This window comes from Volvox carteri (assembly GCF_000143455.1).
Source record: "Volvox carteri f. nagariensis unplaced genomic scaffold VOLCAscaffold_98, whole genome shotgun sequence".
NCBI lineage: Eukaryota > Viridiplantae > Chlorophyta > Chlorophyceae > Chlamydomonadales > Volvocaceae > Volvox > Volvox carteri.
Window position 1 is genome coordinate 244740 of NW_003307641.1, and position 23739 is coordinate 268478.

Consider the following 23739-nt stretch of genomic DNA (forward strand, 5'->3'; position numbering starts at 1 on the left):
CATATCCCTTTCCCCTCCGTATCACCCCCTCCCCCCCTTTCGATAGAGTCCTTTCGACGGGAGGTAGCGCTATTCCCCCTTCCCGCCTCCTCCGCCCTCCCCACCCTCCGCCGCCATCACCCCCTTCCCGCCTCCTCCGCCCTCCCCACCCTCCGCCGCCATCACCCCCACCACCACCCCGCCCTCCCCCCCTGTGCTCCAGGGACGTCTCCGCCACCGACCTGGTGCTGATGTCAGCTCTCAGTCGGGAGGTGCCGCTGCTGCCAGTGGTGGCGGTGGGAGGGGGAGGGGGACGAGGGGACCCACCACGGACTCCTGCTGGTGGTGGTGGTGGTGGTGGTTACGACAGCGCCCCGGTGGCGCCGGAGGAGGTCGGGCGGTTAGTTGTGGAGGCCATGCGGACCTTCCAACGGAACGGTACGACATTCGGTTGGTTTGTACTGCCGGGTCGGCATCTAATGTGTGCGGTTGGTGGAGGCTCAGAGGAGCCCATGTCTCCCGAGTTTGTTTTGCCGTACAGTGGCTCGTTTGCTGTGTTGGGCCCATTGGTGTTTTGACAGAGCTGGGCTCCTCCCGTACTGCCGTACTCGTACCTGTGGGTGATGTGTATTGTTTACCCCGCCTGTACCCCCCCTCGTCATGCGCCTGCTCAGGCAAGCCGGCTCCCATCCCCTCCTTGGAGCTGTCAGTCCCCTCCGGGGCCCGGGGCCGGGGCCGGGGGGGAAACCACCACCACCACCACCACCACCAGCCGCAGCAGCTGCAGAAGGGCCGCTTAGCAGACGGCTGCGTCGCATCTTGTGGCGGTGATGATGGTGGTGCGGGGGCCCCGCTTCACAAGGGCAATAGCAGTAGCACCAATAGCGGCAGCAATAGCGGCAGCAATAGCGGCAGCAGTAGCGGCAGTAGCAGGCGCATCCGGGTGATGGTGTACGACATGGGGACGGGGGGTTTCCCCTCCCCCACCTCCCTCCCCCCCTGCGAAGGGGAGGGGGAGGAGGTGTCCGTGCCCCGGGGTGGCGCGGAGCTCTTCCTCCGGCTGCTGTTGCTCTCCCCCGGGGCCGTGGAGGCCGTACTGCGGGGTGGCGAGGACAGGTGGGCGAGTGTGAAGGGGTTGTGTGTATGTCGTATTATGTCGTATGTATATCGTAGTCACCCCCTCCTCTTCCGGGTGCTTTGCCTCGTGCACGTGATTCCCCTCACCATCGGCCCTGGGGGTGTGCGTGCGCACGTGTGTGTGTATGGATGTATGTTGTTACAGGGTGGTTAACTTCGCCAGCGGCCCCCTTTCCCGGGGCAGTCCCTGCTCTCCCCTGCTAGAGGGGCACCCTAATCCGTCACCCCATCCGACTTCGGAATGTATTCGTTGGGTTCGGCAACTCACCACCAGCATCCAACCAAATCTAGCGGATCAACGGCGCCTCAACTTAGTTCCTGGTCAGCTCGCAAGTTGATATTATCACGTCCTACACCGTCCATATGATGGGGGGCCACCTCCCATTTCATCACTCCTCAAACACCCGAGGAGCCGGCAGGCGGATTTGAACCCGGGTCGACTGGGTCGACTGGGAGCAGAAGTCAGGCCTTAACCTCTGCCAGCCGCCTGCCGCCTGTATGTATGTTGTTACAGGGTGGTAAAGCTACACTAGCGGCCCCCTTTCCCGCGGCAGTTCCCTGCTCTCCCCTGTGAGAGGGGCACCCTAATCCATTCACCCCATCCGACTTCAGAATGTATTCGTTGGGTTCAGCAACTCACCACCAGCATCCAACCAAATCTAGCGGATCAACGGCGCATCAACTTAGTTCCTGGTCAGCTCGCAAGTTGATTTCACCACGTCCTACATCGTCCATAGGATGGGGGGCCACCTCCCATTTCAACACTCCTCAAACACCCGAGGAGCCGGCAGGCGGATTTGAACTCGGACACTCCGGGAGCAGAAGTCAGGCCTTAACCTCTGCCAGCCACCTGCCTGTATGTATATCTACTTAATCATTTTGCTCGGCCAGTTGGGCGCTAGCGTGAGGTGAAAATTAGCTAAAGCTGAGGCCTTACTGCCTCCCTCGCCGGCTCAGGTACCTGGACTTCATTCGGCGATACGAGGACTGCGACCAGGACCTGATGTGCCTGCTGGCGGAGCTGCTGGGGCCGTACGACAGGATGTTACGGCAAGCCGCCGCCGCAGCTGAGGCCACCAGCAAGGCCGCCGCAGCCGCAGCGCTCCCACAGGTCGCCTCAACCCCTCCGTCGCCGCCTGCAGCTGCTGCTGCTGCTGGTTCCCTCTCCCCCCGGGTAAGCGGCAGTAGCGGCGACGGACAGTTACCAGCTGCCACTGCCGTCACTACCGCGACCTCTACCGTGGTTTCGGAGGGTGAGGATTCGCCCCCGACTCCCTGCCGTACTCAGCACCCCCCACAGCCGCCCACCCCTGAGCCTCTGACGGAGGTGAAGGCCGCTCCGGGCACCCCCCCGCTGTCGCCCTCGGATGGCGAGGAGGAGGCTGGTTTCGGAGGGGGCGGGGGCGGGGGAGGAGCGACTGAGGGGAAGGCGACGGCTGTGGTGGCAGTAGCAGCAGTGGGAAATGGACCTGTTGCGAGCTCCGATGTGGTTGAGGTGGTTGCGATGCTGCTAGGCGGGGGGGTGAGGGGGGAGTTGCGAGTGGGGCCGGCCCAGGAGGCGGGGGAGGTGGGGGAGGCGGGGGGTGCGAGTGGGGGGAAACTGGTGCAAGGGGGGGCTGCCGAAGGCGGCAGCGGCTGCAGGCTACAGCTGCTACAGAGGGGTGGGCAGCTGTCAGCGGCAGTAGCAGCAGCACCGGCAGCAGTAGCTGTTGCGAGTGATGAGCGGAGGGTGTCCGGGGATCCGTCGTTGGGTTCAGGCCCGGGGGGCCTCGTTGCCGTCGCGGCCCCGGACACCCCCCTGCTAGAGGGGGAGGGGGGAGGAGGAGGAGGTACTTCACATCAGCGGCAGCCCGGGGGGGTGCGAGAGGAAATACCGCCACCTCGCATTAGGGATGGAGAGGCTGTGGAGGCTGTAGCTCATTTTGCCGTACAGCACGACAGCGCTACCCTGATGGCCCATGCCGTTGCCGAAGAGGATACGGAGGCCGTACACATTGTCGTACGCCGTATATTCGCAGCTGTCGTCGCCAACGCTACCGCCGAAGGGGATGCAAACGTCGTACATTGCGTCGTACGCCGTGTGTTCGCTGCTGTTTCAGCGAGCGCCGCCGCGAGAGAAAACGCGGCCGTCGTACATGACATCGTACACGGGGTTTTTATGGCCGTACTCGCCAGCGCCGCTTCCAAGGAGAGCTCGGCTCCTCGGCAACAGCACCTGCACGCGACCGGACCTCGGGCGGTCGGGGTGACGTCAGCGTGCACAGACGCGAGCAGCCGCCTTCTGGGTGTGAGCAGATTTGTACGGCAATCCCTATCGGCCGTGTACGACCAGCTGGACAAGGTCCTGGTGGCGGCGGCTGTTTCCTACTCGTCGTCCTGGAGGCTGCACCCGCCACCCCCGGGCGGGGCAACACGTTGGGGCTCCGAAACCGCGTTGTCCGCCACGGTTGCAGCGCCAGCCGTTCAGGAGGATGTCCCGGCTGTCGTACATGGCGTCGTACAGCGGGCTCTTGCGGCTGCGGTGGCGAGCGCAGCAACCACCGATGCGAATCTCTTCGCGGCGCTGCCGACGGCGGTTTCCGAGCGCGAGGTTGACCCGGTGGTGGCGCGTGTTGTACGACGAGTTATGGCCCGTGTCGCGGAGCAGCCGCCCGCCGCCGACCCCCCCGCGCCCCCCTCGCAGCGGCAGCTGATGTCGTCCCGCGGCGGTAGCGGCTGGGGTCGACTTGGATCGGGCTACTGCCGGACGGATATGTTGCAGTACCTGAAGAGCTTCGTGGTCAGCAGTACGACATCTGCCACCGGCGGCGGCGGCGCCGCCAGCGGGCGAGAGTCTTTGTTTCCCCGTGGCGGCGCTACCCCTCCCCCTCCCCCTCCCCCTCCCCCTCCCCCTCCCCGCCTGTCCGGTGTGGGTGTGGGTATTGGTGTGGCTGCAGGTGCCCTGATAGTGGTGGGGGTGCTGGCGTTACGCCCCAAGCAGGCGCATCAGTGAGGTGGGGGAGGCTGTGGAGGTGGCGTGTGTATGGCAGGGAATGGTAGGGGGGGGCGCTCCTCCTCCCCCACCACTTGTGGTGATGGAGCTCTAATCCCGGTACTGGAAGGTGGAGGTGGAGGCGGTGGTGGTGGTGCGTGAGGTAGGTAGGTAGGTAGGTAGGTGGGGCAGGAGGAGCCGGCTGCGAGCTGCAGGGGGTGAGGGTGAGCTGCAGTGCGGCACGTAGGGGGAGGGGGGGGTAAACAGACGACGGAACATGTGCTGGTGGTCCGATCAATTGTTTAAGCCGGTAATGGCTCGCAAATTTGCATGTATGTCTGCATGTCTGCATGTATGTATGTGTATTATGTACTATTTGGAGCTCGTGTGTGTTTCTGTGTCTATGATCCTATATCTCGAGGTTTGGGTTGAGTTGTACAGCACCGGCGGAGCTCCCCATCGCCTCATTTTCCCCCCCACATCCTGAGTTGGCTGTGCCTGATATCCCCGTACGAGTGAGGCTCTTCTTGGCCCCCTCCCCCCCCCCCCAACCTCCAGGGGAGTCACCTCCCCCCCCTTCCGCACCTCCGCTTCCTTTCCCGTCCGCCCATTCCGGCGTGTGTGGGTGTGGGTGTGGGTGTGGGTGTGGGTGTGGGGCCCGACTGGTGCCCACCGCGAGGTGGCCAGGTGGGACTGGGAACGGCTGTTTAGTATGTGTACGGCAGGGCGGTGGACGTTCATGACCTTTGTGAGTCCATCCTTGGACTGCTCTTGCAGGCTGCTGGCTTACGTATTATTGGTTCATTGTTATTGATATGTTGGTGTTGGTGTGCGGTGTTGGTAATAATGTATATTCGCATACTCGTGAGTAGTGATATGCGCAGTGTTGTTAGTTGGTAGTTGGTAATAGTAGTTGGTAGTAATTGTAGATTTAGCAACAGCCCAACCCTTTTAATAAGGCGTTTGTAGTTCAAAAAGGGGATGGTGAGTTCGCAGTTGGCCCCCCGGACCCCGCGCGGGGCGGGGGGGGGGGGGAGAGCATGTACTTCCGCGACTTCGGCTGGGTTCCCCATCTCGTCCTCCTCCCCCGCCCTTATCCCCCCCTTAACTTATATACATACATGCATAATATATACGTCGCGGAGACGCCACCACGTATTGCCACAGGGTGGTGGTAGTGGGGGGGGCTGGGGGGGGGTTGACAACATCCACTCACAATAATGGGGCGGTTGGCGGTTGTTTGCGGTTGCTTATCTGGCAGGTCTTTGTTGCAGTTGATAATTGCAGCTTTTTGCTTGTTAGGGGCGTTACAAGACTATCAGGGAGTCTCCACGTGGACGTTTGTTAGCGACCCTTTTAAAAATTCTCACCCTGGACGTCAGGTTTGCACGTTCTGTTTCGCAATATGACATATTCTATATAAATAAATGATAGAAATGCAAAAGGTTTGACGGAAGGCGGAGGGATGGCGAAGAACGGGGGGCCCACGTTGAGACAAGGCCCTTGTTAAACGTCCAATAAGTCCGCAAAATTTATAGGCTGCCCCGGACCAGCTTTAAGCATTGTTAAATTTGTTAACTTTGAGCGCGGAAAATCTCGTGACTTCTTTTTAAATTATAATATCACCCGGTCTTTCCTTTGCTTTCCGTCTACTACCTTGACTGCTCGCCGACTTTCGCCGTTGCCGTTGACCAAGAATGTCACAGAACCAGTCGCCCTCGCCTGTACCGTCTCAGAACTATCCTACTTCATTACACAATGCCTTAATGGCAACCATTCAGCAGCCAATGCTGAGTCCGCTGCCCAGACTGTTCAGCCTTGCGGACGTCCATGCTTAATGGCAACCATTCAACAGCCCAGCGGCAATTTGCAGGACAACTGCCGTCCTCATTTCTCTTTAATGTTCAAAAAAATTTTGCTCAAGCAGGAGCGAAATGGAGTCAAAAGACGGTAAAAATATGGTTTCGGGGCTGCTAGTGGAGACAGTACTTTGTTAGGCATTGTTAGCGCGCCAATAACTTTAGTGGGGGTAGTTAACAAACGTCCACGTGGAGACTCCCGGATGCAGGATGTCTGGTTGACGGTTGACAGTTGACAGTTGGCAGTTGATAATTGGCGCAAATGGGCGTTTGAAGTGGGTTGTCGGCTCGTTGCTGCCTCCATTAAGTGAGGGGGTTGTTCGGCTGTATCTGCTATGATCACCGGAATGAGCTGATTGACCTGCGAAAACACATTTGCAAGGGGGGGAAGGATCCCCTCGTGGATTCCATGTTTTGCTGCTGCTGCTGCTGCTGCTGCATTGTGTCTTCGCTTCTGCTCCGTTTGGGCTTTTGCAGCTTTTACGGGTTATAGTAATGTCTTTTCGCTTTGTCAGTTTACATTCCATCCCGACCCAACCTGTAACCTTTGCCCGCACCCCGCCCGCTCCCCCCGTCCCCCGGAAGAACGGCCCCTCACCTCCGCAGCCCAGTTCATCTCAGCAGCATAGTAGCATATGCTCAGTCTCAACCAGTGCCTCCGGGATAGTAAAGCTAGGAAAGAAATTTTATTACGTCCTGTTGCAGCGATGCTCTCTAAACTGCGTACGACGTCTTATGGCGCAGCCGAGGGCAGCTCGCCGAACAGCGACCTAAGAGAGCAGTACGGCCAGCCGGCGCCGCTCACCTCGAAAGTGGTCAGACCGCCGTCCGCTAGGTCGGTCAGGGCCTGCAGGCGGGCGGCGGTGGAGACACACCGGCAAATGCGATAATGAGGTCCGGATCCTTTCCTTTAATTTTTTTCCATTTTTTCTATTGGATTCTATTTTTATGGATCCCAATTGAATCCGGTTTTGGATTTGGATTTAGATTTGGATGAAATTGACGGTTTGCAGTTGGTGCTTTGGGGTTTCGAACGGAGAAAAACACGACAGAGGACGGAAATCCGAGCGCGCCTTTTCGCATCCGACAGGGGTTCGCCCGGCGGCAGGATCTTCTACCGAGAGGTGAAACCAGCTTCACCCCTTTTTGCTGTGCCCTTTGCCGCCTCCTCTGGAAGTCGCCTCCTCTGCTTCTTGCAGCGGTACATCAAGTAATAGTGTGAGGATGATATTGTGTGATGTGGTGGTGATAAATTGGCGAAATAAGGAGGGTGGGGTGGTTGGGGGTGTGGTTCGTCCCACCTGGCGGGGAACATACTTACATCGAGAGTAGCTGCTGGGGTTGGGGGGGTTGGGGGGGTGGGGTGTACGAAGGGGGGTGAGTGACAGGGCAGCAGCGGCGGAGGCGTTTCTTTGACCCGGGTGTGGATAGGTGGAGGCGGATGGGTGGTGGTGGATTTGTGGGGGGCTCTGCTGTGACCTCGTTGGGGTTGCGGGGGACTGCAGCCACATCAGTGACGACCATTTCAGTTGGCCGCTGTACTGCTCCTCACGCTGTCCATGCAGCTGGTCGGGGTGAAGGTGAGGGCAGTGGCGGCAGTAGCTGTGCTGCGTCCCGACGGAGGGAGTCCTGTTCGGTTGGTTGGTCGGTTGGTTGGTTTTTGGTTGGTGGTCTAGTCCACCCGGGGTGAAGGGGAGGGGGACAGCTCCTCTTGCCCCCCCCTTGGGTGTGGGGGGTAAGGGGGAAGTGGCCGCCTTGGATGCGAGGGGAACTACGTGCGTGCGTGTGTGTGTGTGTGTGTGTGTGTATAGTGCGGGATCAGGTAACAATAATGACACGAGCCACCGCGGGGAATTTCAGGTAAGGTACGACACCACTACATGGCAACCAGCAAAGGCTGTTCGGCGCCCCGCCGGCACTGATTAGGGTTGTACATAGATGTACGGCAGCGCTCGTCCGATTGTGCACGAGAGAGATGTGCCATTGTCGTACGCCTTATCCAGAGGATTCTCGGCTTTGCCGTTTACACGTTTACATTTGGCGGGTCAGTACTGCCCATGTGGTCGGGGCGGTGCGCTGCTTTGCCGTACCAATGCGGGCGCATGTGTCTCCACCACTCACCCCCTCCCATCCACCTCTCGTCCCAAGTGCAACTACCCACAAGACCTTTGCAGACCCCGTTGGAAATCCACCTCCCAATCCAGTCGCGCGAAACTCTAGGTGACGTGTAAATCCCACATTACATTAGCGCGTCCGCGCCGCCGCCGCCGCCGGCCTTCCCAGGACTTCCAATCATTGTGGCACGTCGCCTGGCCGCCTACATCGTTCCTGTACTCACGCCTTGCGAGTCCCCAACTCCGACCACAAAAAGGCCCCCTTTCCAAACCACTCCACAGATGGTTTAGCCATCGGAACCAATTTTCCCCCCTCTCTCCTCCCCCCTCCTCTCCGGTCAGTTCTACTTCTGGTACACTCTTGCCCTGGCAGCAGCTTCACTCGTTCACGTGGTTCGTCTTCCCCCTCCTCCCCGCCCACCCCACCCCCTCCCGGGTTAGGCCCCCGGGAGGAGGACAGCTCCTCGGAGCCTCTGCAGTCACCGCCTTCACCTCTCACCACCTTCACCTCTCACCACCCACCTCCACCTCCACCTCCACCACCTCCACCTCCACCTCTCACCACCACCTCTCACCACCTCCACCTCCACCTCTACACCTACCACCTCCCCCACTAGCCCAGTTCAGCTGAGTGTCCCGGAACAGCAGCTGGGGCCCCAGGCCAAGGGGTGCTTCCCCCTCACGCCCCAGAGCCACCCCCCCCTGGAGCACCCGCGGTCTACCGCCGCCACCGCCTATTGCTCCGGCTGCTGCACCTGCTCGCCCTGTTTCGCTGGCGGGCTGGTGGGGTCCTGGCCGCCCAGGGCCAGTTCGTACACCTGCCCGTACGAGCTCACGAAGTGCGGCTCCAAGCCCTGAGCAGGGCCGGGGGGCCGCCGGGGAGGGGGGTTGCGGGTTGGGGGTTGAGGGTGAGGGGTGCGGGATGCGGGAGCCGGGGGAGTTGTCTTGGCTTTGGCCCTTTTCTCCGTAGCACCGAGTGGCGTGTATGTCTATCTGTATGTCTATCTGTATGTCTATCTGTCGCGCGTGAACGATTGGGTCTGACAGCCCGGTCATAACCCACGATGCGGTCCAACCGACACGGCCCGGGGGGGGGGAAGGGGAGGGAAAAGACGGTCACGGGGGGACAAACCCCATCACCCCCCATCCCACCCCAACCAGGGAAGGGATAAGAGTACGGCGACATGCCGCCATTCAGAACGACCACCGTTATACAACTTTCCCCTCGCCCCTCCCCTCCTTCCTCGCCCCCAAAATCGTACTCACGTCCCACATGAGTAGCAAACGACCTGTTGTGTTTTATTCCTTGATACGCGAGCACCCTCCCCCTTCCTTCCCCCTCCAGCCCTCCCCCACCCCCACCCCCACATACACCTCCAACCTCCTTACCTGTCTAAGCTCCTGCGGCAGGTCCTCGTACTCCGGTCTGTTGCCCTCCGGGAACACCACCACCCGGACACCGCTACGGCGGGCGGCGAGCACCTTCTCCTTCACCCCGCCGATGGGCAGCACACAGCCCGTCAGGGTCACCTCCCCCGTCATCGCCAGGTCGGGCCGCACGGGCCGGTTGAGGGCCAGGGACAGCAGCGCCGTCACCAGCGTGCAGCCCGCCGAGGGGCCGTCCTTGGGGGTGGCGCCGGCGGGCACGTGCACGTGCAGGGCCGAGCCGCCGAAGAAGGAGTGGGCGGTGGCGGGGTCTCGCGCGGATAGGAAGTTGCGCGCGAAGGTGTGGGCGATGGTGGCGGACTCCCGAAAGACGTCCCCCAGCTGCCCGGTGGTGGTGAGGGCGCCCTTGGCCTCGCTCCCCGCCACCCGGGCCGCCTCCACGTACAGGGTGGCGCCGCCGAGGGGCGTCCAGGCGAGGCCCATAACCACACCTTTGGGGGGGGAAGGGGAGGGGGGGTAGGGGGGAGGTAATGTGGGGACATGGAAGCGGAGTGCGCGGGTGGGTGGGAGGGGGGAGAAAACCCGCACGAGGATGAAACCAACTGCCAAAATGTGTACGGCAGGGGGAAAAGGGGAGGAGGAGGGAGGGGAGAAGCAGTGGACCAGATGAGGCCAGATGGGACGCAAGGTACGGCAGACCTAAACCGCCCTCTCCCCCACCCACAAGCCCTCTCCCCTTTTCATACCTCCCCTTTCCCAGCACCCCTCACTGCCCCCTCACCCTCACCCCCACCCCCACCCACCCGGCGGGGTGGTTTCATAGAACTTGTCTTTCGCGAAGGGGGCCTGACCCACATACTCCTTGAGCTGGTCCCGGGTTACAATAATAGGGGGACCGTCGTACAGCACTCGTACGGCAGGAGGCTTGGCGCCCGTCTTCCCTTTGCTTGTAGTGGATGTTGAAGAAGTGTTCACCGGGAGCGAGGTGGAAGGCGGGGGAGACGAAGGAGCGGCGGACGGGTCCGGGGGGTCACTTCCACTGCTGCCACTGCTGCTACTGCCAGCTTCCGCCTGCTGCTGCTGCTGCTGCTGCTCCCCATCCCCTTCCTTGACCGGCCTAGCCCCCGCGCGGACCAGCTGCAGCGCCACCTTGCGGTACACCTTGTCGATGTGTTTTTTCAGGTTCCGTACACCCGCCTCCCTGCAGTACTCGGAGATAAGGCCCTCCAGCGCCTCATCCGACAGCGACACGGACCCGCGAGGCACTCCCGCGTCGGCCGCCGCTGCCGGTTCTAAGTACCGCCGGGCGATGGAGCGCTTCTCATCTGGAGGTGTCGTACACACATTCGGGGAGGGTTATACGATTGGTTGGCTGGTTGGGCTTGAGAGGTTTGTTAGTTCAGGCCGGTTGGTTAGAGGTTGGGGGTTTGGACGAGAAGGCGAAAGCATGGGTAGCTGGGTGGCCTATAAACCCAGCTAGTACTTCTTCTCCCGCTGGGTCTTAAGGTTGTACGGCAGCTCCACAAAACCCAACCTTACCCCCCTGGCCGAGTGGTCATCCCCACAACCCCCCTGGACTAACTCCCCCTTCACACCCCCACGTCGCCCCACCCGCCCCCCGGCCCAACAGCCCCCGAAACCCCCGACGTCAAGGTCTTTTTGTAGTACATTCCCGTCCTCCCCGCCCCATCCGCCCCCTACCTTGCGCATATCCCGACAACCTAATGACTTCCATTCGGTCCAGGAGGGGACCGGGGATGGTGTCAAGTGTGTTCGCCGTACACACGAACAGAACCTGGGGCACACACCGAGGGTTGGGGTGTTGGGGGTTAAGAGGTGTCCGGGGATTCACGCGACCTGGATGCTGACCGGTGGGGGTGGGGTGGGGTGGGGTGGGGTGACATCGACAGACATGTACTGTCGAGAACGGCAACTTCTTCGGGCAACCACACGCACATACATACATACATATCTCTTCCCAGATACATATCCCTTCCCCCCTCCCCCCCAAAGGACGACCCTTCCCCAACACCAGGTACCGGTGGGGGCCCAATCCGCCACCGGGGAGCTCGATCCGGCCCCTCTCCCCCCTCTCCCCCCTTCCCCCCCACACACACATACACACCTTGGACAGGTCCAGGGGCAGGTCCAGGTAGTGGTCCAGGAACGCCGCGTTCTGCTCCGGGTCCAGCAGCTCCAGTAGGGCGCTGGCGGGGTCCCCCGCGTGCCCGCGACCCAGCTTGTCCACCTCGTCGATCAACACCAGCGGGTTGGAGCTGCCCGTGGACTTGAGACATTGGACCAGCTTGCCGGGCATCGCGCCCACATACGTGCGCCTGTGAGGGGGGAGGGGGAAGGGGGGGAAGACGAACCACGAACGAGTGAAGCTGCTGGAGGGGGGAGGGGGGAGGGGGGAGGGAGAGGGGGGGTTGAAACACAGAATACAACAAATACAACAAATACCCCCAGACCGGCACGTGCCCTCTAATACACACATATACACACAGTTACACCTTTACCCAACCCCCCCCACCCCCACCTGTGGCCCTTTATCTCTGCCACGTCATGCAACCCCCCCACAGAGAAGCGGTAGTACTCCCGGTTGAGGGCGGTGGCGATGGAGCGACCGATGCTGGTCTTACCCACACCGGGGGGCCCCACCTGGGGGCGCCGGGGGGGGGGAGAGGGGGGAGGGGGAGGGGGAGGGGGGGATTGTTAAACCCCAACCCCGGGTGAGAGAGAAAACAGGCGGCCGCGTGTGGGAGAGAAAAACACTGACCGACCAGTTACAGAACCCATACCCCCATTGACAACGCGACCCCAACCGACTGAACGATGGATTCCCTGACGAACTCCTTCCCGTACGCGATGTACACCCCCCCTCAGGTTGGGGAACACTAACCCCCGCCTTCCCCCGGGGGACCCAATAAAACCCTCTCCCCCGACCCCAGCCCAGCCCACCCCGGGCCCCTCCCACCAAGCACAGGATCTTCCCCTGCGCGCTGCCCCTCAGGTGCGACACCGCGATGAACTCCAGGATGCGGTCCTTGACGTCGTCCAGACCGAAGTGCTCGTCATCCAGCACCTGCAAGCACCCGGGGGGGGCGGCGGGGAGGAGGAGGAGGAGGAGGAGGGGAGGGGGGGAGGGGGTGCAGGAAGGGAGGGGAAGGGAGGGGAGGGTTTGCTAAGGGCCAAGGAGGGTGGATGGGCCGGAAGGGGGGGAGGACGAACCGGGAAAGAGACTGCTGCGGCGGCAGATGTGAAGAAAGCATAACTGACCAGTCGACGGTTGTGAAGAAGCCGTCATTGCGACAGCGATGTGGTGACGACCGCGGAAACCTACCTACCTACCTACCTACCTACCTAGCCGCCAAGACTAAAATAAGCGCGGAAAAATAGCAGTAGAGCCAAGCCGTGAAACAGTAAAGGTAGACGTAAAGGCGGCGAAAGAGTATTAAAAACTGACGTGAGGAGAGAACGGGGTGGCGTTAGCTGGAATAACGTGGGCCGCCGGCCTGGGGTTGGCACTGAAGAGGCTGGACCAATACTGAGAGGCTGATAAGCTGGTAATAAAACGCCGTTGACATGCAAGTGCTTCTCCCAACCCCCCAAACACGCCCCCGACCCGACCGACCCAACTATCCTAGTCCGGCTAGCCAACCGACGAGGGGGCCGGACCGGGGGGAGGGCGTGAGATACAAAAGGATGCCAACTGCCGACAACGGTCTAAACCAATCCCAACCGACCGCCCGCGCTGGCCGGGGTCCCGGAAGTGGGGGAATTGGGGGGCATTCCGGATGCGGCCATTTAATCACGGAACGGGAGAGGGGGCCCGGGGGTTTGGTTTGGGGGACGCGGGGGGGGGGGAGGGGGCCTCAACAGTTTCAACCCCCCCGGAGTAGGGGTCGGGGTCGGGAGGTACCCGTCAAGGGTTTGGCTGTCGTACTGTTTCGTCTCATCAGGGCCTTGGTGATTGCATGTGGTTACATCAGTGCGCGGTACAGTGCGGTACAGTGCGGTGCAGCACCCAAAAGCACATACACACATACACTCGCTGCCTCCATCCCCCACCCCACTGCTAGATAATTCCCCCTTCCCCCCTAAGACACACCGGCATGTAAACCCCCCCAACCCCATTCAGTCTCCCCCGCACCCCATACACACACACACGCACACACCTGCTTCGCACGCGTCAGGTCAAACACCTCCTGGGTTGTCGTACCCCAGGGCAGGGAGGTGAGCCAGTCCAGGTAGGTCCGGGTGATGTTGAACTCCGGAGACACGGGCTCCAGCCCACCCAGCTTGTCGAGCTCCTCCTGGACGGGGGGGGGATGGGTGTGTGCGTGTGTGGGGGGATGTGTTTGTGTGGGGGGGGATGGGTGTGTTTTGTGTGGCGGCGCGGGGAAGACGGGGAGATGGGCGCCGTCTTGTGTTGTGTAGTGTTGTGGTGCGGGCAGTCGTCAGGCGGGGGGGGCTCGTCGATTTGGGTTTCATGCCGGCACGTGCTGTGTACGATGAGCGCATGAGGCAAGGTCGTGATTTTCCTCCCACTCCCGCCCCCACTCCCGCCACAAGCACATTCCCTTCCCCCCCACATACATACATATATACGTACATACATAAACACACCTTCACCGTCTTGGCCACATCGGGGGGTGCGGCCGCCTTCTTTTCATCCCAGCGGGCCTGGAACCTGTATGAGTATGAGGTCACAGGGCCGGGGGGTGTGAGTCCCACATCGCAGCAGTAGCAGTAGCAGTAGCAGTAGCAGCAGCAGTAGCAGTAGCAGCAGGGGACAATAGGATCCGCTGAAGGCCGACACGCGCAAAGTGATGACGCAAGCGGCCCCGCCCCCACTTCCGGAAGCTAAGCCACACGAAGTAGCCCCCCCCCCTCCCGCTCCCGCTTCTCCCCTCCCTCCCCCCCCACCTTTGCAGCAGTGCGCTCTTGTCGTCCCGCTCCAGGCCCAGTTCCTTCTTTATGGACTTGAGCTGCTCCATCAGCAACATGCGCCGCTGCTCCTTGGCGATCTTGCCCTCAACCTGAAAAAGGGGGGAGGGGGGTGGAAAGGGGGGGAAAGACGAACCACACACGATTGAAGCTGCTGCCAGGGCAAGAGAGTATCAAACGTAGAACTGACCGAAAGGGGGAGGGAGGGGTTGGTTCTGTGCTCGGGGCCGGCGGCCAGGGAGCGGGAGCGGGAGCGGGAGCGTAAATGGCCAAGCGGTGGGGGCCCCCGGGATAATTAGGAGGGGAAAGGGATGTAGGGGATACGACAGCGGGGGCAGGGAGGGTCTCCCCCTCAGCCCCCCTCAGCCCCCCCCCTCAACTCCCCACCTGCTCCCGGATATCCGCTTGCAGCTTGCACAGCTCCACCTCCTTCTTCAGCAGGTTGAGGACCATACGGGCCCTACGAGGGGGGGGTCCGGCGGGGTCATAGGGCCCAGGGCGGGCATGGATGCAAGAAACACAGCGGGAAGGGGGAGGGAGGAGGTGACAGGAGCACAAACCCGGTGGCGCAGTCGCATCAGGGGGAGTGGGGTTCGAACCCCGCTCACAACAAACACTGTACTGCCGTATTGCCCAATTGCTTGCTCTCCCCTTCTCCCGCTCCCCCTCCGCCCCCCCCCACCTTGCCCTCCCCCGTTACCCGCATTCCAATCTGGCAGCTCCAACAACAACATGAAGCCACCACTGCCACCATACACCACCCCACCCTAGCCCCCAAACTGTCAACCCAACCCTCCTCCCATCCTAAAGTCCCGAGCTGCCGCTCCGAAACACCCTTCCCTCCCCCCTTTTCCCCCCGTACCCCCCCTCCCCCCTTTTCCCCCCGTACCCCCCCTCCCCCCCGCCCCACCTCTCCGGCACATTCAGCTGTTCCAGCACCCCCTGCAGGGTGACGTCATCCGCACTAGTGAGGGAGGCGGCGGCGTCCACCAGTCGGGACATATCCTGCAGGTCGATACTGCCAGCTAAGGGGGGAAGGGGGGAGGGGGAGGGAGAGGGGGGAGGGGCCCCGTTCAAGATCGGGTACTACCAACGACCAGTTGAGGCCCGAGTGTGTTCGTGTTCGTGATGCTGCTGCTGTCCGTACAGCCACCAGGTGTCGCTAGACAGGTACTGTGGTGAAGGCGAGGAGGGAGTCCCCGCTCCCCCTACCCCGGCAGGGGATCAGGTCAGGGATGTGTGTATGTGTGTATGTGTGTATGTATGTGTATCTGCCAGGTCACCGCTTCAGTCACCGTGGGTTGAGGGCCCCTATCGTCCCCCCCCCGCCCCCGCCACCACCACCCCTGGCGCCTCCTCTCCCCCCTCGCATATAGTCCCCCCCACCTACTTAGAGACAGCAATGTACGGAACTGTTCGCCGTACAGGGGGTTGAGCTGCAGCAGGTCCCGCATCGTGTTGACGATCTCCATACTTGTGGCCTGAAGTGTGTGTGTGTGGTAGTGGGCGGGGTAGTTGCAGATGTGTGCGTGTGTGTGTGAAGGGGGGGAAAGCAGAGTCCGCGCCACACACACGCACACATACACACACGCACACATACACACACGCACACATACACACACGCTGAGTGCGTCCTCTGCAAGAGGGTATCGCGGTTGCGAGGTGGTTGGGGGGGTGCAGCGGCTGCGGCTGCGGCTGCTGCAGGAGATAATAACACGATAACTGACACTGCGCGTGTGCAACGTGGCCCCCGGGGGACAGACAGCTGACAGGCCCATGGCCGACGGACCACCACGGCGTGTACCGTACTGCGCCGTACTATGCCGTACCTTACCTTGAGTATATCATCGCTTGTATAGCTCTCGTCCCTCAAGTGGTCAATGTGAACTCTGAGGGGCTCAGGGGATATCTGTAACGTGATACGGGGATGACGGGGGGGTGTTCGGAGGGGAGTGAAGTGTTTGCATACGACATGTAAAATTTGCAAGTGTACGGCAGGGTACAATTGCAGGGACAGGCGGGCTTCAGGTGAGGTGGTAGGCTCGCCTCCTCTTTGCCTTTCTCCCCCCATACACCCGGTTCCCCCCACAGCGGCACACGTACACACACGTACACACACTGCGCGCAAGGAGGGGGAAAACAACCTTCGACTCCCTTCCTCCGAAACCATGACCAGGGCTCCCCCTCTCCCCCCTTTTCAACCCTACATCCCTACCTATACCCGCCCTAACCCCCGCTCAAGCGGGGGCTCAGCCCCCCCACCTCCCTCCCCTTCCCGGCAGCACGTACCACCGCGGTCTTCCGTATTCGGCGGTGTCCCAGCAGCAGCAGCTGGGCGGAGTCCGCCCCGTCACCCGCCAATACCGTGTGAACCTGGGGGGAGAGGGGAGGGGTGAGAGGATTTCAGAGGAGAGGGGAGGGGGGAGAGGGCCCTATGGGGGAAATGTTACACGGTCGGGTACGTAATAGTAAGGCCGTACTACCTGCGCGAAGGTCCCGATGTCGTACAGATGGGATGCTGCATTTCCCCCCTCCTCCGGGTGGGGTTGGGGTTGGGGGTTGCTGTCTGAGGGGGGCTTCCGGAGGAAAGCTCCCACGTAGGCGTGTGCCCTGAGGGGGTTTATTAGGGGGTTGGGGGGGTTGGGGGGGTGGGTGGGGGAGACGAACCACGTGAACGAGTGAAGCTGCTGCCAGGGCAAGAGTGTACCAGACGTAGACGGGGGGGGGTAGAGGGGGGGAAGGCGCGGACCGCGGGGGGGGGGTGCACTGCGCAGTGGCCATTAGGAGGGAGCCGAGATGTAAGCTATATAGGGTGAGCTGCAGCTCGTACGGCGTACGGGGTGTGGTGGGAGGCCCCGCAGTCGAAGCACTCCATTCCCCGAGGCGATAGCGGGTTGTTGGTTGTTGGTTGGGGTGGTGGCTGCGCAAGAGGTGGTCAGTGCTGGAGGGGGGGTTGTAACGTGGGCCCGTTCGGTTGAGCGGTTCTGCAGCGGTAGACAGACAGGGAGACAGACAGACAGACAGGGAAACCGAAGGCCTCTTGCCCCCGGGGCTATGTGGGGTAGGGTACCGGGAGCAGAAACCCCTCAGACCCACCCAAGCCCCGCCCCCCACACACACGTTCATACATACATGGGGTTGTAATAATACGCAAGAGGGGTGCGGGTTGTGTGTGTGTGTGTGTGTATGTGTGTGTGTCTGTGTTAGAGAGGAGGTCGGAAAATTGTGTGGGTGGGAAAGACGAACCTCTGACGATTGAAGCAGATACCCGAGACAGGCGGACGGACAATCCAGAGAAGAATATGTGTGTGCGGGGGGTTGGTTAGGTGCCCCGGCCCCCAGCGGAAGCCGGGCTGCTCGGCTTGCACACCCAAATCCACGACGTACAATCGCGGCGTAGGGCACTGACCCCGGCCGGACTTCCAAGCGGCCCCACCTACTTCCACTCCCCCGCCCGGTTGCCCGCCCGGTACATGTCCCCCTCCTCCCCTCCCCCTCCTCCCCTCCCCTCTATCCGGTCCGGCCCCTCCTCCCCTCCCCTCTATCCGGTCCGGCCCCTCCTCCCCTCCCCTCTATCCGGTCCGCCCCCTCCTCCCCTCCCCTCTATCCGGTCCGCCCCCTCCCCCCCTCACCTCTATATCCGGTCCGCCCCCCGAACTCACCCCTGTTTCTTGACCTCCATGACCTCCCTCACGAGCGCCTCATTCTTACTGATCATCACCGGGGTGTAGATGCCAGGGAACAGGGGCTTGCGGGACAGCTCCACCACGAACACCTTGTGGTGCTTGCGCTCGGGGCCGGAGGGCACCAGCGCATCTTCGGAGGACCCCTTCGCGCCGCCTGAGCCCCCCTTGTTGCTGCTGCCACTGCTGCCGCTACTGCCGCTGCTCCCAGATTCCGCTCCCTCCTTTTGCTTGCCGCCCAGCCCGGCCCTGTGGTTATCGACACGCCACGTGGCAGCGTTCAAGACACGCAAAGCTATGCGCCCGGGGGCCCTTGCCATCCAAAATTGCATTGAACAAAGCGACCCATATCGATGCAGCCTTTGCGCACCTCCAAATCTTGCCTAAGAGTCCAGATCCTCCCGACGAGTCAAAATCGTTGGTTGAGTATTGAGCCCATTGCAATTCACGTAAAGCACAGCGCGCAAAGTAGGAATCGTATCGCTTATCTAGTCGCAAGAGGCTGCGGGAGAGAGTTTGTAACCGCATGCCGTCGCCAGAATGGTTCGCGTATTAGGAGCGCTCACAAATCCTCAACTTGGGATGCATGCTTTGATGTAATTTCAAAAGAAGATGATACTGATAAAATGATATTGATGAGTGTTAAGCTTCAGAGTATCGCGATTGGATTGTTGGATTGGTCATGCCGTGATGACTTCCAGAACCTCTCTGCATACAGAGATAGCTTGGATATGATTTTCAACATCGCTTGCGTTCTATATACACGTTCCCGCAATTAATTATTGTCATGCTTCGCGGACGGTGTTGCGGCTGTCTGTCGCTCCCTTCCTCCTTGACCAAGTCCTTGCACCGTCGATAATTTCGTAACAATCAAATTGTAAAATCAATGCTTGTTGTTACAGCTGTCCTGCTTGGGCCGTGCTGGTGGACGATGATTTGCTGTTAGATATCTTTATCCGCTCTTGCCACCAACAACCCAAGATAAACGCCACACATCGTCACCAAAGCAAATCTTTGAAACTGCCACTTGGTTCGCATGCTGCCGCTGCCAGAGAAGCGCCAGTCCCCGCATCGCCCAGCAACTCCCCAGCTGCCCGCTCTTTAGCCACTGCTCACAGACCCTGCTGGCGGCAGCGGGTCTTCACAGCCATGCCGGCTTGCGCACTTCCACAGCCGTCCAGCTGTCGGGCACCAGAAAACAACGCTTAGCCGGGCCTCGCTGCTGAAGAGGCGGTCGGTGCTTCAGACACGCATTAACTCCCACCCTCCTAATTTAGGTGGGTGGGAAAAGCGGTGCTGGAACACGGTAGGCGCCGGACAGGCCGCAAATCTGCCGAAAGGCCACAAAGTCAGAGGCGGCCACTTCAGCACTTCCCCCCCACTAACGCGCAGCGCTTTATGGCGCGGACTGATGGTCCTCCATGCGGCCAGGGCCAGGATTCGGCGTGAGTTGTCGGCCGACGTGAGGTCCGCGGTAGAGCCGCGATCGCTTGCAGCTGTGTACTCTGCCGTGGGTTTGCAAGTTTGCAGGAAGCGTGGCTAGAAGCAGATAACCTGACTGCAATTTCCCTAGGCAGGTCCACGGCCGTTCTTTAATGACCTCATATACACATACAACGGGGCAGCGGCGGGGCGTTGAGGGCTTCTGTATAAGCGGGTCGCTGGTAATTGTTCAGTCCCACGTCCTAACTTTTTATATATGATTGAGTAAACAAAAGTCAAGACGAGACGTGGACTGACGTTTTAGAGTAGTAAGCCATAATGCAGACGGACTTTGCATTAATAGAGCAATCTGGGCATTAAGAAGCCCTCTTCAACTGATTAACGGCCTAGCTAGGGTGCAGACAGGAGGTACTTAGGAAGCAGATTAGGCAATGCGAATAGTACAAATCTCTTTATACTTTTTTAACACATCGACGTCGGCGTTTGCGATCCGGGCTGTCGTGATTCATAGCTACGGGCGAGTTGCATACGATTTGAACATACGATCTGCATGGAAGTGCACTCTAAGCAAGTGATGTGTTACCCAGCGCACATAATTGTCACGAGACGCCACTTGTACCTGTACTCCTTGAGCCAGGGTTGTTGCCACAAGCAAAGCCGAACTTGAATCGCCCTGTGTTTCTACATAGCATATGGGGAACAAGCTGCCTACGCTTTCCAAGGCAAAGGCCAGAGCGGTGTCGAAAGGAAACGTCTCAGGTGCATCCCTACTTGGGCAGCAGCCGGGCACGGGCATCGATGACAGCACTCTCGAAGCGGAGCTGAGGGCTGCGCATGAAAATGCTCTAAAGCTGACGGCGGGAGTCGATTTGCTAGCCGATGAGCTTCGTTTGGAGCAGCAGTTAGCTGCGCTAGACGGCGAGCCCCTGGACGACGAAAATAACGGCGGGGTAGCAGGTCAAGACGACGATTTAGACCTGGATGCACTAGACCCCGAGGAGCTAGCGGAGCTGGAGGGCGAGCTGCAGGTGGGAGGTTAGCCTGACGCCGGATTGCACGGATATTGTGTCAGTGCCAGACGTTGTGCAAAGGACAGCCTTCTGCGGTAAATATTTTGCGGCTGTCTACAGAACACTGGGAAATCCGGCGCGTGGGTGGGTGTAGCTTCGAAACCCAGCTCAAGCCAGCTTTGGCGGGGAGTGGGGGACCCACCGGGCATGTCAGCGGGCAAGGTTAAGTTAAGCCCTGGCTCACGTGAGAAGTGAGAAGTTGTTCGTCGCACGACCCCCTGGCACAGGAGCTGGAGCGGGAGGTGCTTGGGCCTGCCGCCCTTCTTCATGGTGATGATGGTGGTGATGCTGATAGTGGTCGCGATGCGGCGATCTCGGCAAAGGCGGACGGAAGGGAAGAGGAAGTGGCAGGGGCTGGTAGCGCTGGTCGGCTAAATACCTCATCACCAGTGCCAGTGGCGGAGGAGGGGAGGGCCTCCATGGGCCTCCAGGCAGGGGCAGGGGAGGAAGAGGGAGAGGGAGAGGAAGAGGGAGAGGCGGCGGCGGCTTCTGGTGGTGGTAGGGTGGGTGATGAACCGGCAGCTCCGGCCCGGATGGGGTGATCGACCCGACCCGACCCGACCCCACCTTAGAGGAGTGGCGCTGTCCACTGCCGTGATGTGGTGCTGGTGGGGGTGCTGACGGGTGTGTTTGTAGAGGACCTTACTGCCCTCAGTACTTGCACACCCAGCCATGTAAGAGTTGCGGAGGGCCCGGGCCGCCGCCCCCGGGCTCCTCGCTGCGGGGGGCCGCCCGGGCGCCTCCTGCCTACCCGCCCGCCCGCCCGGCTGCCTGGCTGGCTGGGCCACACATCTGCAGGGTGCACGTAGGACAGCGGTGACAGCGCCTTTCAGGCTACATGGCGGCCACGTCGCACACATACATACATACATCCATACCGGGGGGTTGAAATGTTCCAGGGCGGGCGGGGCAGCTAGCTGGACCCCCCTCTGCCTGGCCCTACGTTCGACTGCCGCCACCACGTCGCCCGCCACATACCTCTTTGTCACTACGTTACCCACCCCTGCGGCACAACACGGCAGTCCAGCCAGCAGCCACCAGTTCCGGTGATGTGGCGGTCGTCATGTGTGTGTATGGGAGGGGGGATAATCGACATACGGGCTGGGCTGCTAGGTGGGTTGCGTGATGTTTGTGTGTGTGTGTATTTGTGTGTGTGTATTTGTGTGTATGTATGACATCCGGGCAACCCACAGCACCTGCCGCCCCAGGGTGGTAGCAGTGGGCGGCACATCTGGCGGGGGCGGCTGGGGCCCTCCCCCTCCCCCTCTCCCCCCCCACCCCCTCTCAGGGCCCGACAGGCCTGAGCGCCCGACGGAGAGCAGGACTGAAACCGTAGGGTGTGGCTGACTCTGGCCGTGGTTGTTTGTTGGTTGTTGTGCGCTGTGTGTTGGCGGCGGCGATGGCGGCGAAGATGGCCGCCTGGGCGTGTCTTCGGAGCGGCTGTAAGGCCCAAGGCGCCTTCATCACATTTTGCACGCCAGGGTCGTCGTACAGTACAGTCAACATGGCACATCATCATCAGCAGTGGCAGCAGTGAGTGACAGGAGGTGGACGACGTCGGTCCAAGGAAGGGGCGGGGGAGGGGGCGGGGGAGGGGGCTCTATCGCCCCCTCCACTGCTCGTTGCCCCGGAGTAGAAGGAATACACCGCCGCTCAGTCCGTACATTCAGTACAGCGGTCCGCCAGCCAGTGCAGCCCAGGTGCAGCCCTCCCACACACCACCCCCACCACCACCACTGCGCTAAGGCCATGTCACCCAATACACGCTCCCCCCTCCCCGGGGGTGCTGCTCCCGGAGCTCGTAGTGTCAGCGATGCGGTGTACCGCTGGGGGGTGGTGGTGGTCCTACGAGTGCTGAGAGCTTAGGGCCTGAGGGCCGCTGATTAGTCCCCACCCCCACCCCCACCACTACACCCCCCACCCCCATCGCGACACCTCCCTGAGGTGGCCATTCCCCCATTTCTAGTTTCGTTACCTCAACCCACCACCACCACCACCACCACCACCACCAATAACAGAAAACAACGAGAACAACCGACAACAGCACCGCAGGCCCTCGTCCGCACCCCTGGTGTCCCTCAGGCCTTTTCTTTCCATGCGGGGGGGGGGGTAACAAGTGCCCCCACCCCAACACCCCACCACTCCACCCGTCCGAATACAGATGCCTCCATGATCAATCGCAATTTACCCTCCCCCCCCCGCTATGGCATCATTGACCTCACTGCCGTACACCTCCGCTACCATCATATCCCCCCTTCTCCCCCGACGCCGCCAGCGTTCCTATCCCACCCGGGTGCCTCAGAACCTCGGTACCTCCACCTTGGCCGAACCCCGTCCAGTGGCTGTGTACGGCAGCGCCGAAACCCCCTCCGACAGCCCCCACCATTAACACACTAATACCCCTGACCCCCCATCCAAATGTCGTGCAGTCGTCTATCGCGTATACGAATAACCTCTCACGCTCCATCAGCTGGGGGAGGAGCTGGGGGAGGAGGAGGAGTCCGAATCTGAATCACGTCTCCTCCTCCTCTTCCTCTTAGCCTTCCGCGACCCCCTGTCCCCCTCTTTATGCTCGTCTCCCCCTTCCTCCTTCCTGGACGTGGACTTGGATTTGGACCGCCTCTTCTTCTTGTCCTTGGTGCTGTGCTTGCCGCCGCCCCCGCCGCCGCCGCCGCCGCCGTCCCCCGCCGCCACCGCGGACAGGTCGTACCCAGCCGCCCGGAGCACCGCCTCGGCCTCACGGAGCTGTTGAGGTGGGGTTCGGCGGGTGGGGTTACGGTGAGGTCGGGGAACACCTTGGCGAGAGAGTCAAAGTGTCCAAAAAGGGAGGAGGTCCCGGCGGGACGGTGTGAAGAAGGGGGAGCTCCAGCGGGGGCTAACACACGGCACGCGCCCAGACTGCCCCAACCGCACTCCCGGGTGGTCGTCCCCTCCCTCCCCTCCCTCCCGCCCCACCTGCCGCTCCTGCTCCTCCTTCTTCCGCCGCTTGGCCATCCTCTTGAGCGCCCTGAGCTGCTCGTCGGGGGGCAGCTGGAGCAGGAACTCCAGCTCCGCCTCCCCCCCCCGCCCCGCCCCGGTACCCGGTAGGCCCTCCTCCCCCAGCAGCTGCTGGTTGGGGTGGTCGGAGCTGAGGCCGCCAAACACCCC

At 61.3% G+C, this 23739-nt stretch overlaps 4 protein-coding genes across 4 annotated transcripts in view; 2 read left to right on the top strand and 2 right to left on the bottom strand.

Moving 5' to 3' along the window:
- The window catches only part of VOLCADRAFT_120001 (uncharacterized protein), a gene marked incomplete at both ends in the record, with an annotated part of 23701 nt that extends 18800 nt beyond the window's left edge, over positions 1-4901 (top strand). Inside the window, 6 exons of the mRNA XM_002958547.1 lie at positions 203-417; positions 987-1095; positions 2074-2290; positions 2417-4104; positions 4646-4774; positions 4865-4901. Coding sequence (XP_002958593.1) covers positions 203-417; positions 987-1095; positions 2074-2290; positions 2417-4104; positions 4646-4774; positions 4865-4901 — 2395 coding nt within the window. The remainder of the gene's footprint in view (positions 1-202; positions 418-986; positions 1096-2073; positions 2291-2416; positions 4105-4645; positions 4775-4864) is intronic.
- Positions 4902-6679: 1778 nt separating this feature from the next.
- VOLCADRAFT_108213 (uncharacterized protein) lies at positions 6680-19230 on the bottom strand (the record flags this gene model as incomplete). The annotated part of the gene is made up of 24 exons (XM_002958569.1): positions 6680-6793; positions 7248-7281; positions 7499-7575; positions 8816-8914; positions 9450-9937; positions 10250-10313; positions 10581-10771; positions 11148-11241; positions 11572-11782; positions 11819-11836; positions 11986-12107; positions 12424-12531; positions 13625-13762; positions 14076-14139; positions 14376-14488; positions 14784-14856; positions 15307-15421; positions 15787-15877; positions 16231-16305; positions 16686-16769; positions 16880-17006; positions 18059-18328; positions 18450-18581; positions 19196-19230. 24 exons carry the CDS (start codon positions 19228-19230, stop codon positions 6680-6682), a joined length of 2937 nt encoding a protein of 978 aa, XP_002958615.1.
- Positions 19231-20214: 984 nt separating this feature from the next.
- VOLCADRAFT_99898 (uncharacterized protein) lies at positions 20215-22458 on the top strand (the record flags this gene model as incomplete). The annotated part of the gene is made up of 4 exons (XM_002958548.1): positions 20215-20550; positions 21881-21924; positions 22226-22292; positions 22339-22458. 4 exons carry the CDS (start codon positions 20215-20217, stop codon positions 22456-22458), a joined length of 567 nt encoding a protein of 188 aa, XP_002958594.1.
- A 600-nt stretch (positions 22459-23058) lies between these two features.
- VOLCADRAFT_120002 (uncharacterized protein) overlaps positions 23059-23739 on the bottom strand; it is a gene marked incomplete at both ends in the record, with an annotated part of 2729 nt that continues 2048 nt past the window's right edge. The window contains 3 exons of the mRNA XM_002958570.1: positions 23059-23062; positions 23210-23337; positions 23548-23719. Of these exons, the coding sequence (XP_002958616.1) occupies positions 23059-23062; positions 23210-23337; positions 23548-23719 (304 nt within the window). The remainder of the gene's footprint in view (positions 23063-23209; positions 23338-23547; positions 23720-23739) is intronic.